At 45.4% G+C, this 19,406-nt stretch overlaps 1 protein-coding gene across 6 annotated transcripts in view; it reads right to left on the reverse strand.

Annotated features, from left to right (window-relative positions):
• Nucleotides 1–12,183: 12,183 nt before the first annotated feature.
• LOC146860521 (ras-related and estrogen-regulated growth inhibitor-like protein A) overlaps nt 12,184–19,406 on the reverse strand; it is an 86,632-nt gene continuing 79,409 nt past the window's right edge. For 5 of the 6 annotated variants that reach the window (XM_085644432.1, XM_085644433.1, XM_085644434.1 and 2 more), the window contains one exon: nt 12,184–17,495. In XM_085644432.1, the coding sequence (XP_085500558.1) occupies nt 17,067–17,495 (429 nt within the window). In that variant the 3' untranslated portion in view covers nt 12,184–17,066. The remainder of the gene's footprint in view (nt 17,496–19,406) is intronic. The other variant, XR_014978826.1, reaches the window with a different exon arrangement.

The following is a 19,406-nucleotide window of genomic DNA, read 5'->3' on the forward strand; positions in this document are numbered from 1 at the left end:
AGATGGGACCCCCAAGTGAGGAGAGCTGGGTTAGCTAAGTGGGCCCGAGAGCATGGACAGTGGGATCCAACTGGGTTCAGAAGGGCATAGAACTGGATAGTGCCCCTGCTGTTGCGGGTCAGGGTCCATGTTCTGTCGCCCCAATCAGGGAAGTCTATCAAGGTGCTGATTGGTCTCCCCTAGCTTTAGGCTGGTGGGGGGTTGCGTGGGACCTGTCCCTTTTTGCAGGGTGATCCCCTGCCTGTTTGCCCTTTGTCTCTTATTTTTCTGACCTTGTTTTTGTTGGCTTCAGGACTCTAGGCACTTTACCCCTGCTGATCAGTGCTAAGGTGCATATGCCCTCTGTGTAAATTGTGATTCTGATTGGTTATCAATGATTGGCATATTTGATTTACTGGTAAGTCCCTATTAAAGTGCACTTATTGTGCCCAGGGCCTGTAAATTAAATGCTACTAGTGGGCCTGCAGCACTGGTTGTGCCACCCAAATGAGTAGCCCGATAACTTGTTTCAGGCCTGCCATTGCAGTGTCTGTGAGTGCAGTTTTATACTGCCATGTCGACCTGGCAAGTGCACCCACTTGCCTGGACTAAGCCTTTTACTATATGTAAGGCACCCCTAAGGTAGGCCCAGGGTACCCCCATAGGCAGGGTGCAGTGTATATGAAAGGTTGGACATGTTCTGGTCAGCGGTGGCTCCTCCACTATGGCGAGGAATGTTGCCTCACTACCCCTCGTCAGCAGCTGCAAAACTCAAATAATAAATAGATAACACAGGTTTATTATCATTTTATTTTCAACACAAATAAGTCTTGGGGCTGGGCCAGTGGATGATGGGGGGGAGGGGAGTGTTGAGCACTGCTGTTAGTGCGCAGTTTGGTTGGCCGTCTCAGGATGGCCAAACTGACGTGCACACTGCGATGCCTCCAACCCGAGCGGCATTGCAGGGTTTGAGACAGCAGTCACCAATCTTGATGCTGCTCTCATGCATGACAGCAGCATTAGGAAAGGCCGCAGGGGAGTCTAGGAGCCTGTGCAGTGCAGCAGAAGAGCACCAAGTCCGCAATGCGGCGAGTGGAAGGTAAGTGGTATTCTTTCTTTTTTTTTATCGTCGTCCGTCGTTCCCTCTCCCCCACCTCACCACTCTGCCCTGATACCAGCCGTCACTGTTACTAAACAGCTTGGCCTAGCCCCCAACCCAAACCTAGCACTTATTCTGAACTTAATCCTATATAAAGTTTAAAGTTATCCTAAACTTAACCCTAACTTTAACTCTCATGTAATACTTACCTATACTAACCTACCTCAGCACTTCCCTGACGATAATATTGCAGATTATATTTTCACTGCCTAAAGCTTTGTCCTGGCAATATTTTGCCTTTAATATGTTTTTTTTCAACTATATTAAAGCCTTGACTACCTAGCTCCTGCGCCTACCTCAGCCGCTTACCCTTGCGGGGTTGGGAGTGAGTGCTGTGTGAGGGTTGAATTCCTGTCAGGGTGGGGAGTGCAACCCCACTGTAGGGCTGTGGGTCTGCGGTATATCAGTCACAAGTTTTCGTCATATACATCTCCTGGAGACCCCTGTGGCCTGTTGGTTGTGCTGTTTGCCTTTGGGAATGCTGCTCCACTAATCTGTACTGGCAGTGATGTGCTTTTATTTAGGGACATTTAGGGATGTGGCACAGGCCCCAACCATTCGGGCCACGCCCCTGCGCTTCAGGGGTCGTCATTCAGCTCAAAGCAGTGAATAATTGTGAATTTTGGAAGACTAAGGGGCCCCTCTTCACAGTTTGCAAAAGGGACACCATTTTGCGTTATGACACTGCTGTCTTTATTATGTCACCTGTCGAGTGTGTTCCTTACCGGACCCTTCTGCTCTTAGTCTGACTTTTCTGGCCTGATGCTGTCCTCCTCTGTTAGGGCACCTCAGTCTGTATCTGCTGCTGGGCCAGTGGTGATGCAATGCAAGGGCGTAGGAGCCACCACACTTCTGGAGGGGAGTAGTGGAGGGGATATGGGTAGTCTTAGGGAGAGCAGAGCCAAGGGTCTTACTTGGCCTTAGGAACCAAATCACAAATGCCATGAAAAACTATGATAGACACACAAAAAAGTGAAAGAGTGAATTTTCCAACAATTCTCAGTTTCTCAATTTAGAACATACAAGTAGATAGATCACTGAATTGAATGACATTTATTGGAAAAAAAATGTTTAACCTTGAAACATTCAAGAATACCTTTGTGCGCAGATGATGTTGCCATGAATTACCTAAAATCTGTCACTCTGTCATGTTCTTAATTTATATAGCCTAGTCTATGTTATTAAATGTGAAGAAAGATTATGTAATATTAACCACATGTGTGAGGTTTTTGCAGCACGCAGATCCCGTACGGAATTACTTCAATATGCTCTCAAACTGGTTGGTCCAGGACTATGAATTCGGTCAATTAAAGCTGGGATTTGAGTCCAAGATTGTCAAGGATTGTGCCGTTTGGCATCTCAAGGGTTACGTCTTTGTCTCTTCTGTTTAAGACCAAAGTCAGTGTTTTGGTCAGTTGCTCAGTTAGTGCTAGTATATGGAGTTCAAGAAATAGGCGTATCTCACCTCAAATAGAACTGACCATATTCACACATATCAGGGGCGCAACTAGACCCGAACTTTGGGGGGGCTAACACTCCCAGCCAGGGCTGGCCCTAGCGCTGGTCGCACATGGTGCAATAGTCTTTTTGGCGCCCCCATCCTCATTTACTCCTTCTCCATGAATTCCCTCACTACCACTCACCAACAATACACCTCATCTCTCTATAGCACTGTAGGAAAGTAGGATCTGCTTTCATGGTCACCCCCGCTCTTTGCTGGTGTCGTTATGTTTTTCTGACTAGTCTGACTGGGATCCTACAAATCAGGACCCCAGTCCTGGCGCTTCCTCCTTCATGGTGAGTACTTAGGTACCCCCCAGATTGGCTATTGATGTACCCTTCTAAGTCCCTAGTTCATGGTACTGGGGTACCCAGGGCATAGATACGCCTTAGACCTCCATGGGCTGAAGCATGTATCATGCCACCCATGAGGGACAACTCAAATTGTGACTACAGGGCAGCCATTACAGCCTGTGTAAGCTGGAGCTAGCACCAGTTACGACAGATATAGGTTTACCTATATGTGAGGTCACTGCACTTAGAACCTATAAGTCACCCCTAAGGAAGGCCATTCAATCCCAAAGGCAGGGTGCTCGGTTGTAAGTGTGAAGGTGACCCTGTATGAGCAGGGCACCCCTACAACCTTCTGAGTCAATTCTCCTGGGTTGTGAAAACATCAGCCAGTATGATACATAGACTGGCCATGCGTCATTAAGCGAAGGCCATCTCTAAACTGGCTGTAATGAACCCTGTTGTGTTTGGTATCAAATATGTTGGAATCATACCCCTACACCATAAACCGCGTTGGGAGTATGATTCCATGCTCTGTAAATCTCATCCGGGAGGCCCTCAGTGCTCCTGGTACCAGTCTTCTAGACCTGGACAGCAATGCTATGGCTGCTGCAGACCAGAGACACGATTCTGCCCCCCTGCTGCTGAGACAGGCTCAGGCAGGGGAAGGCAGGACAATAGGTTTCCTGTCACAAGGTGGTGTAACCACCTCCCAGACAGGATTTTGTGTATTGGGACAGGGTGGGGTGCTTGCCAGCGCCAATGAGCCTGCTTGTAGGGCACATTTGGTGCCCTCCTTACATACTCCAGCTCACACCAGCTCAGGGAGCCGTTGGCTCCTGCTCTGGTGTGAAACTGGACAAAGGACATGGGAGTATCCTCCCCAATGTCAAGCCCGCCTCTGGGAGGGACTGATGAATTGTCCCAACCCTCTCTTTAGGGTACATAAGTGCTTACCTCTGGGTAGGTATCTAGATTCATCGTAGGACAAGAATCAGATCCAACTCCACTTCATCTTTGACTTTCTGGGCACTCTGGACTTCGTGTTGGGAACCGAGACTGTAACTGGGAAGACTCCTTCTGCTCCTGGTCTCGTTGTTCTGCAAGTCTTCTGCAACTTCTGTGCCCGTGCTCCATACAGGTTCTTCATAGGGCCTGTGGACCTCCAAAACACCCGAAGGAATCTCCCTTGGAGTGAAGGAGTCACTCCCCTGCATCTGCAGGCACCGCAAAGCAGCTGACCGGTCTGCTGATCCTGGGCTCCCGTGAACTCCGAGAGGCTCTGCAACACAGGCGGTGGTTCTGCAACTCCTGCGAGGCATGAACTGTCTTCACAGCAAGTTTGAAGCCAGTATCCCTCGTCAGAGATGCTGGAGCAGAACCCCTGTGCACCGCGTCGACTTGCCATTGCCAAGGCTTGATGACTGTCTCCTCCAGAGATCTTCGGCTCCATGAAGCTCCAGGCTCAAGCATCTCCTACAGCCATGATCTTTGTCCTCACTGCATCTTCTACACTGTGGCCCTTCATCTCTGGCGAGCTCTTCGAGGTCCACTTGCGACTAATGTGCCTCTGGCCTGTGGGTCCTCTCAAGTGTCTTCCTTTGCTCCAGTGGGCTCCCCTACATTCTCGGGCCTGCACTGACTTACCTGATCGTGGTGATTCACTTGGACCTTGCTGGTCCAGACACTGCACCTTTTTCAAATACTACGCCTGTTGCCGCTGCCAAGGCTTGTTGGTGCCCCCGGCAGACACTGCCCTCCTGGACCTTGATACCCGACTTGGGACAGTTTGTAAACAGCTACTGGTCATCTTCAGCGTCGCCTGGTCCGCACAGCTGAAACTTCAAGGGCACCGTCAACTCTCCTGAATCTATTGTCATCAGTGGGCATTCATCTCTGTCCCCTCTGCTTGCAGGTTCTTCTCACCTAGAATCCACCTTTAGGATCTGCCGGACTCTTTCACCTTCTTCGCCAGCGGCATCTTTACTGAAACCCTCCATTGTGGTCTACGGCGGTTTCTGACGTCACTTCACACCATGCACCCTGCTTCTCTGGTGTAGGTATACTGGTTCCTGGAGTATCCAAAGGTGGGGTGACTCTCCAACCTTCCATCTTCCACAGCGTTTCTTCAGGGTCTACTGGGAAGGGTCCTTCTTTTTTAAAACTGTGACCGCAACTTTCTCATTGACTTGTATTGAGCATGCGGTTGTGTTCCCACTCTGCACATGACTTCTGTGGGGTTCCTAGATTCTCACCTTGGGTCCCCGACTCTTCTATGTCCTCTGGGTCCAGTCTAGATTTAGGTCATGGTTTGCATTTCACTATTTTAGTATATGGTTTGGTCTCCCCCTAGGGACAACTGTGTATTTGTGCTACTTAACTGTTCTATTACTGAAGTATTGTGTGTATTGTGGTTATATCTCTGGGTAGGAGATATTTAAATGTGCTAGTGAGTGTTTATAATTAATACCTATATTTGTAAGTACACTGTGTGGTTCTTTTTCCCTTAACTCACACCACAAGATTATGTACTGGTTAAACAAGCTGCTCTACACTCCTTCTGGGCTAAGCCTGAAGGCTGCTCTCCACAGCTACCCCTTAGAGAGCTTTCTATGATTGGCTATGACCACTAAAATCACCATAAGGGTTGTCTGGATTAGTGCAGGGTGCTACACTCACATAAGTAAGCACCATATACTAAGCCAGCCTCCTACAAGCACCTTTCTGAGAAACATTTCATTTGTTTATAGCGCTACTCATAGTTTACTCACACTCAATTCTATGATCTGCATGGTACACATTCTTTGTAGCAGGCACATTAACCCTCTGTGCTGTGGGGGTGTCAGGAGTGCACGATTAGCAATGCGACAGTATGAGAGTAGGGTAAGCAGAGTGACTGCAAGGTGAGTGAGTGACCATATGAATTTGGGTGCGGATTTAAGTGCAGAGTGGTACGAATGAATGCATGGTTAGTGATGGGCTTGTTTGAGTGAGATTGCAGATTGAACAGTGAGGGGGACAGGTGAGTGAAGTGTTACACGAGTGCAGGGTGAGTAGTGTGCTTGTGACTGCAGGGTGAGGTACATGGTGATCAGCGCAAGTGCTTTGTGAGTGCTCAGTGATCACTGTGAGTGCAGGGTGAGTGGGTGAATGGTGTGAGTGCATGGTGATCAGTGTGAGTGCATTGTGATCGCTGTGAGTGCAGGGTGAGTGTGAAAATGAAGGGCGAGAATGAGGAGTGAGTTATCGGAATGTAGGGTGCATTCCCAGACACTTGAACTAACTCAGCATGTTATTGAAACCGTATAGTTTCAAATATAAGTTAAACTACTGCCATTATGGCATTAATCAGGGATAAAGGGCGGAGGAAATAAATAGCCCTTTTAGCCCTGTGGGCGTTGCACGACTGACATATATTCATGTGCTAATTATAGGATTTAAAGATCTGCATTTCTGTTTGGGATATTTAAACAGGCTATGGAGATCAGCTCAGTGTCAGAACATGCCTGTCTGAAGTAATTTGCACTGTGCAAGTGTCTCCTCGAAGAGCAGAAACATAAGGATCAAACTTGGCGGTGGCTCTCGTTAAAATAGGTCTTTTTTTCAGGTCTGCTGAGCCAGCAGTGACATTCATTTAAAATAGCATCTCCTGACTTCCCTTACTCTGATGACTCACCAGAATGATGTTAGTGCAGGCTCACCACCTTAATTACAGCAATAACATAATTAACAAAACAAAGTGGGCATAGAAACATCACCGAGTTTCTTCTCAGGTTACAGTGCTTCATGAAGACTCTTAGGCGCTAGGCAGCATGGCTTCAACGAGACATGTGATGTCTGCCATTCTTTAACCATCGGTTTCCAGTACAAGATCTGGGATGATGCCTCTTCTCTACTCCAAATATGGGGCGATCAATACCACCACCTCCCTCGGTTCCGGTGCCCATGTTGCTAAGCTTCTGAGGTGAGGAGTCATGACGGCCCAGTCTGGCCAGAAAAGTCGTACTTCGGGCTGGGGCCGTCTGCAGCGCGTGGGCAGGGCGTTCCTTATCAGCCTCGGGAACAGCGTGCCCTTGTGGCGGTTTCCTCTGTGGGTTAGCTCGATGGTTTCAACGCTCACAGCTGAGCTGTGCAGTGATCAGAGAAGTTACATCCCAGCATATGTTACTTCAGTGCCCTTCCCTTTGGCGCCAGGCTGTGCCCTGCCTTTTACTGTTTATCTTTATCCCAGTGCTGCGTGTGGCCTGCTGTGGTCTGTATTCGGAGTGACTCGCAGTTCATTTACTATCTGTCAAGGAATGGTCACTCCAATTGGTGTGTCACGCCAGTGGTATGCTATTCCATTTACCATCTACATTCTGGTCCACTCTCTTCAGGATATGGGCAGCTGACTTCCCTGTATATGTCTCTTGAATTTTGAGTCCTTTTTTGACGCTTCCTGTATCTCTGGTATTTTTGGGGAGTGCTTATTATATTCCTAGATGGTTCTGTTGTCTGAATACAGTTCTGTAGGTTCAGGGTTTGAGGCCCTTTCCAGCCTTGGCGGATTATCTACGTCTTGGTGGGCTCTGCTTTGAGTGCTATGAAATGCTGTCTGAGTTGTAAAGTTGGAATGGCTGCCTGAATGACCCAGGACCTGGGAACTCAGTGCTCTCTTCCCTGTTTCGGTATTTGTCTCACGCGTGTGTGTGATTGTCGGCACACCATCTCTTGGGGCTTCGCAAAGACTGGTTATTGAAGTGGTCTTCGGGGATGGATTCACTTCTATACAGGGCTGTGGTCAGTTACTCCCATGAATGGCCGGTGGTCCAGATGTCTCCTGTAGTCTCTTCTTGGCAGATTTGTGACATGTTTTTCATTGTTCACTTCCAGGGTCAGACTCATCCCAGATTCACCCTTTTCATCTTTCCCTTCGACTGTTTCTTGCTAGGCTTAAAGGTTCCTGGTGAGTGGTGGCTGACCTGTCCACATGGCCTGGTTTCCTTTATTATTTGTTCCATTCCAGCGACGCTGGTTTCGCTTCGGGAGTAGGATCTCTGCGATTCAGAGGTGTTTCCGTGACACATCTTTGTTCCTTTATGCCTTGAACTGCAGGGGTGAACTATCAAGTGACATTTCAGTGGCTATCCAGTTGCTACAATCTGCAAAATTGTTTTATTGATTGTTATGTCAGCTTGGTGCCTCTTTGTTTCTGCTAATGCCCCTAGATTTCTTTTGGGAATTCAGCATCTTTCGCTGGCTCGTTTTTTGTCAGGGTCCCCCTGTCTGGTGTGTGCCATAACTTGCAATAATGGGTGCCATTTGCCTTTGGCAGACTTCCCCACTTTGTAATGTTTCTATTCTTTTGTTTGTGGGGATCAGCTCTAGGTTTGTTAGTTTCTTATCTCCCTGTGCTGCGATTGTTCCTGGTACACCCGGCCTGCCAGTGGTATTGGCGCTTTAAGTGGTGGGGTTGGGGGTGCCGGTCAGCCTGTTTGCTTACTATCTATTATCTTACTCTTGTTGAAGTAAGGGTTCTGAGCTGCCACTGTTGCTACCTTTTGACTGGATTTGCAGTGAAAGCATTACTTACCTGTAACAATTGGTGTGTAGCTAGTAGTGCTGTAGATACAAATGCTATGCATATTCCTGCCTTCTAGTGTTTTGCGCAGATGTTTCAAATTCTTTTTCTTCAAGAAGATGTTTCAGTTTCGAGGTTACTCGTGATACCTCCTTAGAAACCCACAATGCGCAAGGGCACAGACTCATCTTAGATTGGGTTTTTCCCTTCCATATATGTGTAAGTGTAGAGATGCAAAGCAGTAAAGTGTATGTGTACTGGTAGTGAGGAATATGAATTTAGTAAGATAGTGTGATTGTTATATGTTGTATCTTCAACTCCCACCTGGCGATATGGGAAGACGCATGTGTATCTATAGCACTACAAGCTGCAATCCACTTGTTACAGGTTCGTGGTGCTTTCCATGTGAAACATGTGCTGCTATAAATCACATGCTGTGCATAGACTGAAAAGAAGTGCCCATCACCCTAAAGAGATGGCTTGCAAACAGAAATGGAAGATATCTGAAACTAAGTTTTAAGTACAGTTTGTCCAACTTGGGCTACTAGTCAGGCATGAATGTCCACACAGTATTAATTAGTGAATGTGTGAATAGTGGGCCATGCTGCACCTTTACAGATGTCTGCTAGTGGGATGTTGCCAAGGAAGGCCATAGTAGCTCCTTTTTATGAGCTGAATGTGCTCTCGGCCTTGGCAGAGCAATGCATTTGACAATCCATCTGACAAGGCCCACTTTGGAAATTGGATTTCCTTGATAGGGCTGGCCAAAAGCTATAAAGAGATGTTTATTTTTTCCAAAGGATTCTATATGGCCATGGTAGTTCAAAGATTCTTTTAGCATTTAAAGTGTGTAGAGCAGGGGTCTCCAACCTTTTCTGTAGTGAGAGCTACTTCTGCTCAAGGAAAGTCTTCCCGAGCTACTAGCAAATTTTACACCTGTAAAATAGTGACTACTACACTGTGACCACCCAAAGCAGGATTTTCAGTAGTTACAACCCAAGTATACCAATTGCGGTTACCAGAAGAAATGCTGTGAAAAAGTTCTTCAATATTAAATGCCTCCCCTTGACTTATGAAGTAACATTCAAATCTTGACATGCCCAGTGGCACAAATGACATAAGCACAGCATTACGTCTCCCCAGTTCAGCTTGAATTATCATTCAACAGTTTCTGAAAATGCACATTTTTCTATCTAATGCTACTTTCCACTGTGGGCAAACAAACTCAATTTTCCAGCAGAAACCCCATTTTTGAAGCCTAAAACTGCCTTTAAAATATCAGTTTTCAGTTTTTGAGAAATACACAGTCTCAAAACATCAGCTTGTCATTATCATCATGTACTCCCATGTACAAATGCCTCATATGGACATACTACTTTGAATTCCCAGGTATTACAGTCATATGCCATGGATACTCACCACTGGTATGGGAAACAATGGTCCTAGACTTCTTTAAAGCTACAATTCAGTTATGAAAAATATTCATTAGTCAAAGGGCATCCGGCACATATAGAATTAGCATTGTATCATTAATGTATCACCATTTTCTTTACAATGCAAACAAATATATCCTCAAAAGACACAAAGGCACAACATATCGCTCCAATAGTGACTGTTTATTATTTAGTTACTTTTATAACAGATCACCATATTCAATGCTCCAAATAGAGAAAGAGGTTGCTCCAAGGGAAGTGTGAAAAAGGAAAGTGCTCGTGAGGTAGGACAGATATAAAGGAGGGGAATCCAAAAGGCAAATTCAATGACCAATCAATTACACATTCTGGTATCCTTAGTAAAACTGGTCATGGTTCATAGTGGCACCAGTTTTACAGACAGCCCTGTCCCTTATGGATTTACAAATATGCATTTCATGATTTTCTGATGACGCACAGAGAACATTCATCTGTGAAAAGGCAGGGCTGGGATGATATCAGGTACAGGCCCACTGTGGCGGGGGGGGAGGGGGAGTGTCGATGTTTCGACCCTGGTTGGAGGGGAGTCAACCTAGGGTGAGGTACAGTCAGGATACAGCCCCTGAGGAAGACCCGCCTGCAGAGGATATAATTTACCCTCATTGCACCAGGGTCGAAATGTCAACACTCTCCCCCAGTGGGCCTGTACCTGATATCATGAAATGAATATTTGTAAATCCATAAGGGACTGGCCTATCTGTAAAACTGGTGCCACTATGAACCACAACCAGTTTTACTAAGGATACCAGAATGTGTAATTGATTGGTTATTAAATTTGCCGTTTGGATTCCCCTCCTCTATATCTGTCGTACTTCACGAGAACTTTCCTTTTTCACACTCCCCTTGGAGCAACCTCTACAACACTCCACTCTTTGCCCTTCCACTCTACATCACACCACTCTATGGCACTCTACTCTACTCCAGTCTATGCCACTTAACTCTAGACCAGTCAACTCCACTCTGCACCTCTCCACAACACTCTGCTTGACTCAATGCCACACCACTCTATGACACTCTACTTCAAACCTCCAAAAACCACTACTCTATGACTCATCATATTCCTCTTTTCAAAATATCCCCTACCTCCTCTCTCTGACTTATCTCAAACCTCTTTTACTACTACGAACTCCAAAATAAGCCCTTTCTAAACTCTTCCCTCCTCTAGTCGTCTTTTAAACTATTCATCCAACTAACAGCCTCATATGTCCACCACTCCCAGTAAAAAATTATTTTTGCCTCTACTAATTCACCACTAATCCACCTTGGGTGCTGGAGTAGCGTGTACTCTCCAAAAAGTGCTTCAACACCTTGTCAGCGGTAGTAAGAGCTATATAAATACAATTTAAATTACTCCAGTCTATAACACTCTATTTCACTCTACAGCACTCCACTCTATGTCTCTCCACTCCACACCACTCTCCTCTATGCCACTAACTTTAAGCCACGCTGAACAGCAGCCACGCTGGTGTATAACATGGCTAAAACACTTTGGCCAAGCAAATATCTCTTGCATGTGCGAGGCCTATTGGCTTTGCCAATGCTTGTTAATTTTCTCTTGGATAGAGTAGACCTGTGGTCCAAAGAGGTGTTCACCAATGAAAGGCAAGCCCATGAGATATTGCTGCATCTCAGGGCAGAATCCAGATGTTGTATGGAGTGTCTGCATTTTAATCGTGCCAGGGGTCGTCTTCATCATCCATGGGCAATGGCTCATATTATGAATTTGGCTAATCTGCACAGGGTTCCCTTTACTCTTTTTTAGTAAGGGGTAAGCCCTATGCTCCACAGAAATTGAATTCTCAAAGGTTAGATGGTGTTTTTTGGCATGTGATTGGCCACGAAGAGAATGAGGCCATGCAAGAACATTGCCAGAGACTTGGTTAATGTGAAACTTCCTCTGCCGTATGTCAGGCTGGTCGCTATTGTCTTCGTCAGGGGTTGCTCGGAGTTGAGCTAGAAGTTGATTTTGAAGTTGATCTCAGAGTCGATCCTGGTTCTGAAATGGGCTCAATGGGCTCTCCTGCTGAGTCTTGATGCCCTGGTGTCAATGTTGACCCTTGGAGCTCGAGGGGTCTTTGGCTCCGAGGAAGATTTAAGGCTTCTCATGGCTTTGGGAACACATCGAACAGGCAATCTCATCTTTGGCCCTCAGGAGGCAAGTATTACAAACACAATGCAGGTCAAACCATAGAAACTTATTTTTAAAGATGGAAACACGCATATACATGGTTGGAAGAAGGTTTATTAAGTGTACAGGAACAAACCCTGAAGGCTCCTCTCCTGGCAGCAACTGTCCCAGCTCTGACTAAGCTTCCAGAACAATTGAGTGCTCAGCATCACTAGTTTACCATTAACATGCTAGTTGCCAGGATACGACACATATTTTTACACTTAGGGTAGAATTTAAAGAGTGTATTCCCTATATCCTCCCCACTGAAGACTCATTCTCACGCAATGTGGCCCCAGGCTTCTCTGTGCGATTTGGCTCCCAAGCGTTTAGCAGTCACAAAATGTCCTCGCATGTTGAAAGTCAGTGTTCCAGTATCACTGTGTCATCATTTTATGATTCTCTAGTGCACAGGTACCGGAGCACTCAAACGTATGTCCAAACCCGATGGCAGAAAAAAACAAATCAGGTGGAGTCTGTGTTCTGGTACACTGTGGGTTTTGAGGGAAGTATCACAAGTCACCCCAAAACCTCTTCTTCAAAGAAAAACATCATGCAATGTCCTGGCCCAACACTAGATGGCAGGAGTGTGCACAGAATGTGATATAAACCACCACATGCTGCAAACCTTTAAATCTGTTTTTCCTTCTGCGGACCTCTTGCCATGCTCTGGACCTGGGTTGCATCCAGGTGGTAGGTATGGCCCTTGGTGCTATTCAGGGTATCTGCACCGTCCCTTACTTTTTGGGGCTCTCTTGGAGAGGTTTGGGGCTCTGGGATGCGTTGCCCCATTGATCGCCTATTGCCATGACCTTCCTATTGTTTTTCTCAAGTTGGGCCAGGCCCACACAGCTTAGTCGGACTTTCTTTTTTTCCATCTCTGTGGAACTCTATGTATAGCTATTTGTCGCCTGGTTCCCAGTTTCCCTTTGTTCAGAGGCTTCCTGGTCATGAAAGCTTACTCTGCAAGGCCCCATTTTGGTTGTGCCGGGACCATGCATGTATGCTATTGGAAACTGTCCTTGATTGTGTTTGTATCTTCGAACCTTGTTTTTATTCTTGTGTGCCGGATTTTTTGGTTGATTTCCTTCTCTGCCCCATCATAGTGATCTTGTCGGTATCTACGGTTGGTGCAGTGCCCCTAGGATTGGGCCTCTACTTTGTAGGGCAAGAGTACCCATTCTCCATGGCACTCTTGCATTGCAGAGCCTTGTGTTCAAAGACATTCCTCTAAACCAAGGGTGAGGTTCATGGCCTGCTGATTGCAGATAGGGTTTATAGGTTGTTGCGGGTCTGTGGTCCTGTATGTGGCTTGGCTGTTCAGCAGTTTGTAATACTTTTTGATGCTGAACTATGAGGTGAATGTATCTGTGTTGCCTTGGCAGTCTGAGGTGAGGCACTCATTTTGAGTCAAGCCTTGGTGGTACAGCCTTGCCTTGCATATTTGTAAATGTTTCTATCTTCTAAATATTGTCCTTGAATTGTATGTTGAGCTCTTCTAGCTTACTGCTCCCCAGCTGAGGGGCTCTTTCTCTGGTTTTAGCATGTCCCTTTGCAGTTCTCTGGTTTGTACGGGATTTTCCTCTGGTACGTCAGTTCATGACTCATTCCTTCTGGGTTGCATGGGGGAGGAGTCACTTGCTTTGTACATAGATAGCTCAATGACTGGTACCCGGAATCCCCAAATTACTTATTGGCAATCTTCATTACTTCTACACCACGTCTCCCTTGTCACCTTCATGCACCCTGCCCACCTTTCATAGACAACGCATGCACATAGGGGTGTAAAATAGGAGTATAATATTTTGGTGCACAGAAACAAACAGATGCATGGATGATGCGTATTTTTGTCTTTGGTGAGTTAAAATAAGGTGCTTCCACGTCCATAGTCATAAGTCTCCCTCAGGGATAAAGATCGAGAGGATCGAGAGGAAAAGCCTATTGGCTCCATGGGTGAATACCCTTTGATGATCTTCGCTTCTATGGTTCCCCGAACCCCATCAAATTGCCTTAAAGAGAGAGAATTGAAATGCAGGCCAGTTACACGAGTTTTCCACATGGAAATGAAGTATTAATAGGGAATCTTTGCTTATGATAGAGTGGGCAAAACACTGCATGTAGCAACCCCAAACTAAAGTGTAGGGCAGAAGCGGGCCAATGAGGCTACAAGCTTAAAAATGAACAAGAAAAATAAAAGCCGAATTCTCTTAAAAATCAAAACATTTAATTTTATAGATGATCGCTCTAAAAACGAGCTTACTTTATGAATATAGACATATATGTACAAGGAAATTGATCTATTTACATGCTGCGGATATTACAAAAATATAAATTGACTTTAAGACAAGATCTACGTTTCAGAGAAGCAATTTCAATAGAATTCCCTCTTTCTGTGTGTAAGCCTACACAAACTTTAGAACAAAGTCCACAAGTTGCTCACTTCGTAACAATCACACACAATTGAAACTGTACTTGGCAGTTACTAAAAAGCCAAATTTTCTGTCGAAAATTAACAACCTGAAGTAGGAGAAAGTTGACTTGCAGAAGAGGACGAGGGGTCGCCTCTTTGTGTGGAGCCAAGCTGTGACAAGGCCACACCCTGTTTTATACCACCCTACACGAGGGCAATGCCTCTTAGAAGAAAAGTGCTGAAAGAGTCCATACGAAATGAAATTATTAGAGAGGGAGAAGAATATGGCCCTTCGAACTTTAAATATATTGTTGAGCTTACACCCGGAAAATATACTGAGATTATAAGGTAGACGTAAGCACGATTTGTGGCTGCAGGAGCAAATCAGATTAGTAAGCGAAGCAATAGAATATCCAATGGATGTACTGGGTCTAGAAACATTGCATCAACCTTTTAAACTGGTGCCCTCTGGAGCACTTACAGAAGTCATCATAAGCAGTGGTGGAATCAAAATGTAAGCGTGCATCAGGTGATGACGTTGGTGAATTCAGCAGAAGCGCGCTTAATGTTGTTCTACCAAGTGAGCAGGTTTCACCAGGCGACAGCCCAAAGAAGCGACTGAAAAGTGGGAAACAGCCTTTAGATCACATGCTTTACATCGCATGCTATTACAACGCGGTTGTTACAATGACCGCCTTGTTACAACACAAACCATTACATCTCAAGTCATTACAACGACTTGCTGTAGGGGTAGAAGGTGTTGGATTCACAATTCAACACCTTCATTGCTGTTGCACAAACTGGGGTAGGAATAGTAAATTATACTATTCCTAAGTCCAGCGCGACCCCTACAGCAAGTCGTTGAAATGACTTGTGATGTAATGGTTTGCGTTGTAACAACGCGGTCGTTCTAACGACCACGTTGTAATAGCATGCGATGTAAAGCATGCGTAGTAAATGTATATATTCCTGTAAAGTGCATAGAATCTGTATATCCCATCACAGGCAGACTACTCTGCCTATGGCACACACACGTGCTGTTCCAATAATCATCTAAAACTGATAGCACCGTTAAGATGCTTGGAATTCCGCAAACTGGTCTACATCATGTTGTTGATTATTTGAATAAGGGTTAGGTGCATGAAAGCTGCCTAAATATATATGCGCTAATGTCTCAGGGATCACTTACAGTGTAGCTGTGAAGGATGTATTATTTGCTAAGCGAATGGTCTTTATGTATATTTCACTATTGCTTATTTCATGATTTATTCTCAGCAAGGCATTAAAACACGAATCTTCTCTTCGAACAAGGGTTTGGCACTGCATGCAGAGACAGTTTTACCAAAAAGTTTTACTTTCTGTCTGACTCCAATCTTTGTGCGTTGTGAACAAGGATTCGGATTAGAAACGAACATTTGATTCACGGCAGTTAAAAAAAGGTAAGTCAAAAGTACATAATAGACTCTCAGCAATTCATGAATGTTGCCTCATGTATGGCTGTGCATTCATGAGTCAGCGACAGTCCACAAAGACAAATAGAGCCAAAAGGGAAGCTTGGAGGACATACACCGGGCATTCCACTGGCCCATCAATACCTGCGCCCGCTCTTAAGTCATCTTTAAGAAAATAATAGACAGAGTTTGGCAATGCTGGGGCCAGACCTCTGGAACTCCTGTCCAGTGGAAATGATGGCAGTCAATGGTCATCTTAGATTCAGGAACAGCTGATGGCTCTACTGTTTCACAGAGTATGTGGGTCTTGGCAATGTAGCTGTTCTACTGTTTCAAGGAGATTTTGAAGCTTGCCAATGTGGCGCTCCTAACCTAGGTTTGCAGCCCTTCAGCTCCAGCCTCCACTTCATCTTATTGAGAGACATACAGCACTAATGAAAGTCTCTTAAAAAAACCAGAGAAGCATATACAGCAGCAGAACGGTGTGGGCCTGGCAGTAGGAACATTGCAAAATAATTAATTATGTGTTAAAGCCCTATAGACTTCAGAAAGACTGGAGAAAAGCTGTATCAAGGACAGCAGAATATTGTACTCAGCACAGTGACTGATGAACAACATCGCCCACTTGTGGCATTAAATTGTGGAGCTTAGACTTGGAAGGAAACGTGGTCTAGTGGCTAAGTTGTGGACTGTGGAACCAGAAGTCCCGAGTTCGCTTGAGTTTTTCCAAACATTCCCATGCAGTGGAGCCCTGAACAAAACTACTTCACCTCTTTGGGTCTTGTTCCCTTCTCTCCTAATGGCGTCACGCTTAGAAATGGGAAACAAAAAATGTCTGTAGCTCTACATAAAAAGTGGACATTGAGATTGACTCAGGCCCTAACCCCTTCTTGATACACAAAGCTCCACAACAATAACCAGTAGGAATGTTGCCTTAAAAATACGTTTATAGCGCAGTCCTGAAGAAGAGCCCGTTTAAACATGGCTCCATCACATCTGGATCCCAGGTGGTAATTCCACATGAGGGAATGGGTAGAATATAAAAATGCAGGTGAGCGTGAACAAGACCAAGAGATTTCAGAGTGAGTCTGTCCTCCTCCTAGCGAAAACAGCCGACATGCTCTTCACAATCCCACGTATGCCTGTTCCCTTCTTTGAGACCATCTTGGACTCTTTGATCTTATCCACAAGACCATGGAAAACCAAGAGGGTACCGTGATATGCTTCAGCGGCTGACACTTCGTAGAACTCGCAATCCATAGAGAGCGCCAAGAGCCGGCCCTCCTCGCTGGAGACAGTGCGCCGGTGGTGCAAGTCCCGTTTGTTGCCCACAATCACAATTGGGACTTTCTCCTGCCCCAGATACTCCTTGATGGCCTTGATATGCTGCACCTTGTGGCGAATCATGTTGAAGCTGGCACGGTCACAGATGCTGTAGACCACAACAAAGCCATCAGCCCACTGCATCCTCTTTTCTTCTTCTGCACAGCTCTCATCAGTTTGTTCCTAGTAAACAAGGAGAGGAGGAAGATCATTTAACACGCCTAAACATACGCAAAATATAGATAGCACTAGATACAGCAAAGTACAATCCCCCGATGAGAACCATGGAAAACGGTCTAAAATCTCCTGGTGGTACATGCACAAATTCTCACGTTGTATTTGAAATTCACGCACTTCAGAGCATGGTTTTGCAATACATGGAGTTTAGCTGAACATGATCGCTGCAGGTAAGGGATGCTGTTTAAGCAAATGAATTCACAGAGGCTCCCAATGCATTGGCTAAGATGTCTACCATGTAGGTAAGTGCAAATCAGAAAGGACTGCCAATGTCTTCACTTAGCTCTGTAACATCAAAGCCTCCACCAAGATGTTATCTGTACAAGTGCAGTCCCAAAATGAGCAAAGGGGCATTTCTTACAATGTTGACAAAAGCCATCCTCGCTCTGTAAATGCAAAAGACAAATGGACATTCCAGCAAAAAGTGGACTTTGGCATTTCCAAGAAAAACCTGCCTGGGCCTTTATCACCTAACTAATGCCCATCATCTTGCAAAACAGAATCTGGACACCAATTAATGTACTGTGAAAGCATATTTCTACTTATTATGTACACTATCAATTTACTCAGGGTCCTGTTCGCGCTATCCAAAACACTACAAATAAATAAATAAATAAATCGGTGAGGGCAAAAGCCAAGCAGGGGTTATTCCCCACTCTATAAGTGATTTTTGCATCAGCGTATTTCTAGATTTCTCAAATTACATGTAATTTCAGAGCACTGGCCCATCATGGCATACTTATCAGATCACTGATAAATAAAAGTATGAAGTGGAGCCTAAAGTCCCATGCAGGCTTCCATCCCTACTTCCCTTAAGGAGCCCCCCGAGTTTGCAACCAGGCTGCCAAGTGGCCATGAGACCCTGCACGACTCTGTGGAGTGGTCCATGCCTGTGCTGAGCAGATTCACTTCACTCTGTAAGTGTTGGTATTATTTCATGCGTGTGAGAGCCAGGCCCAGACCCACTGCAGAGAAGTGACTATCTTTCTTCTGTACCTGCCCTGAGCACCAAACGTGTGACGCACTTGCAACGTACAAAGAAATGGCAGATAATTTTGCAAGATCTGGGAAATATGAAGGCGAATCATCCTAAGAATGAACATAAATTCAAAAATGCCTGGGGAGTATGGTCAGACATAGAGAAGAATTCGAAGATTTATAGAGAAGATGTAGCTTGGTTTTGAAAACAGAAACCAACAATTAAAAGCCACAGATGAGCTGCGGATGGACAACTAGAAAATAGAACATACAGTTTACACCAAAACACAAAGGAAGGAATCCTGGTGGAGAAAAATGTTAAAAGACCTGGTGTATGTCCTTAATACCTCACATACTCTCCAAATCCGCTCCCAACAGACTCCCACAGGCAATCAATAGGCCTGCTTATGGCCCATTATGGGCCTTTGCATGGTCAACAAATGACCATTCTTCACCCCCAAGACCAGTGCTTAATTTGTAAAATAGTAAGTGGTGGGGCCCAAAGTTTTCCTCAGAAGTCCCCTGGCGTTGCTGTCGCATGTCGGTGTGCCTTATACCAAGGCTGCCTAGTCTTGATTCTACCTCATGCCTTTTTCTTCCACCACCATACTTTTCCCTACCGTGTTATCCCACTCCTGCAGGTTCTTTTTCATCTCTCCTTTTGTCACTTTTTTCTGTCTATCGCTTACTTTTATTCCCATTTTCCTGCCTTTCCCTGTCTGATTCTGTGTAAAAAGGCTTATGATGACTAAGAAGTCCTGATCCAGGGAAAAGAGTGCCGTTGGGCCCCACCTGCAACCACCGGTTCAAATTAAGCACTGCCCAAGATGCACACACACACTTAGCTACCTACACATCCTCTAAAGACCACAAAAGTAA

The sequence above is a fragment of the Triturus cristatus genome, chromosome 3_1, assembly GCF_964204655.1.
Source record: "Triturus cristatus chromosome 3_1, aTriCri1.1, whole genome shotgun sequence".
NCBI classification, from domain to species: domain Eukaryota; kingdom Metazoa; phylum Chordata; class Amphibia; order Caudata; family Salamandridae; genus Triturus; species Triturus cristatus.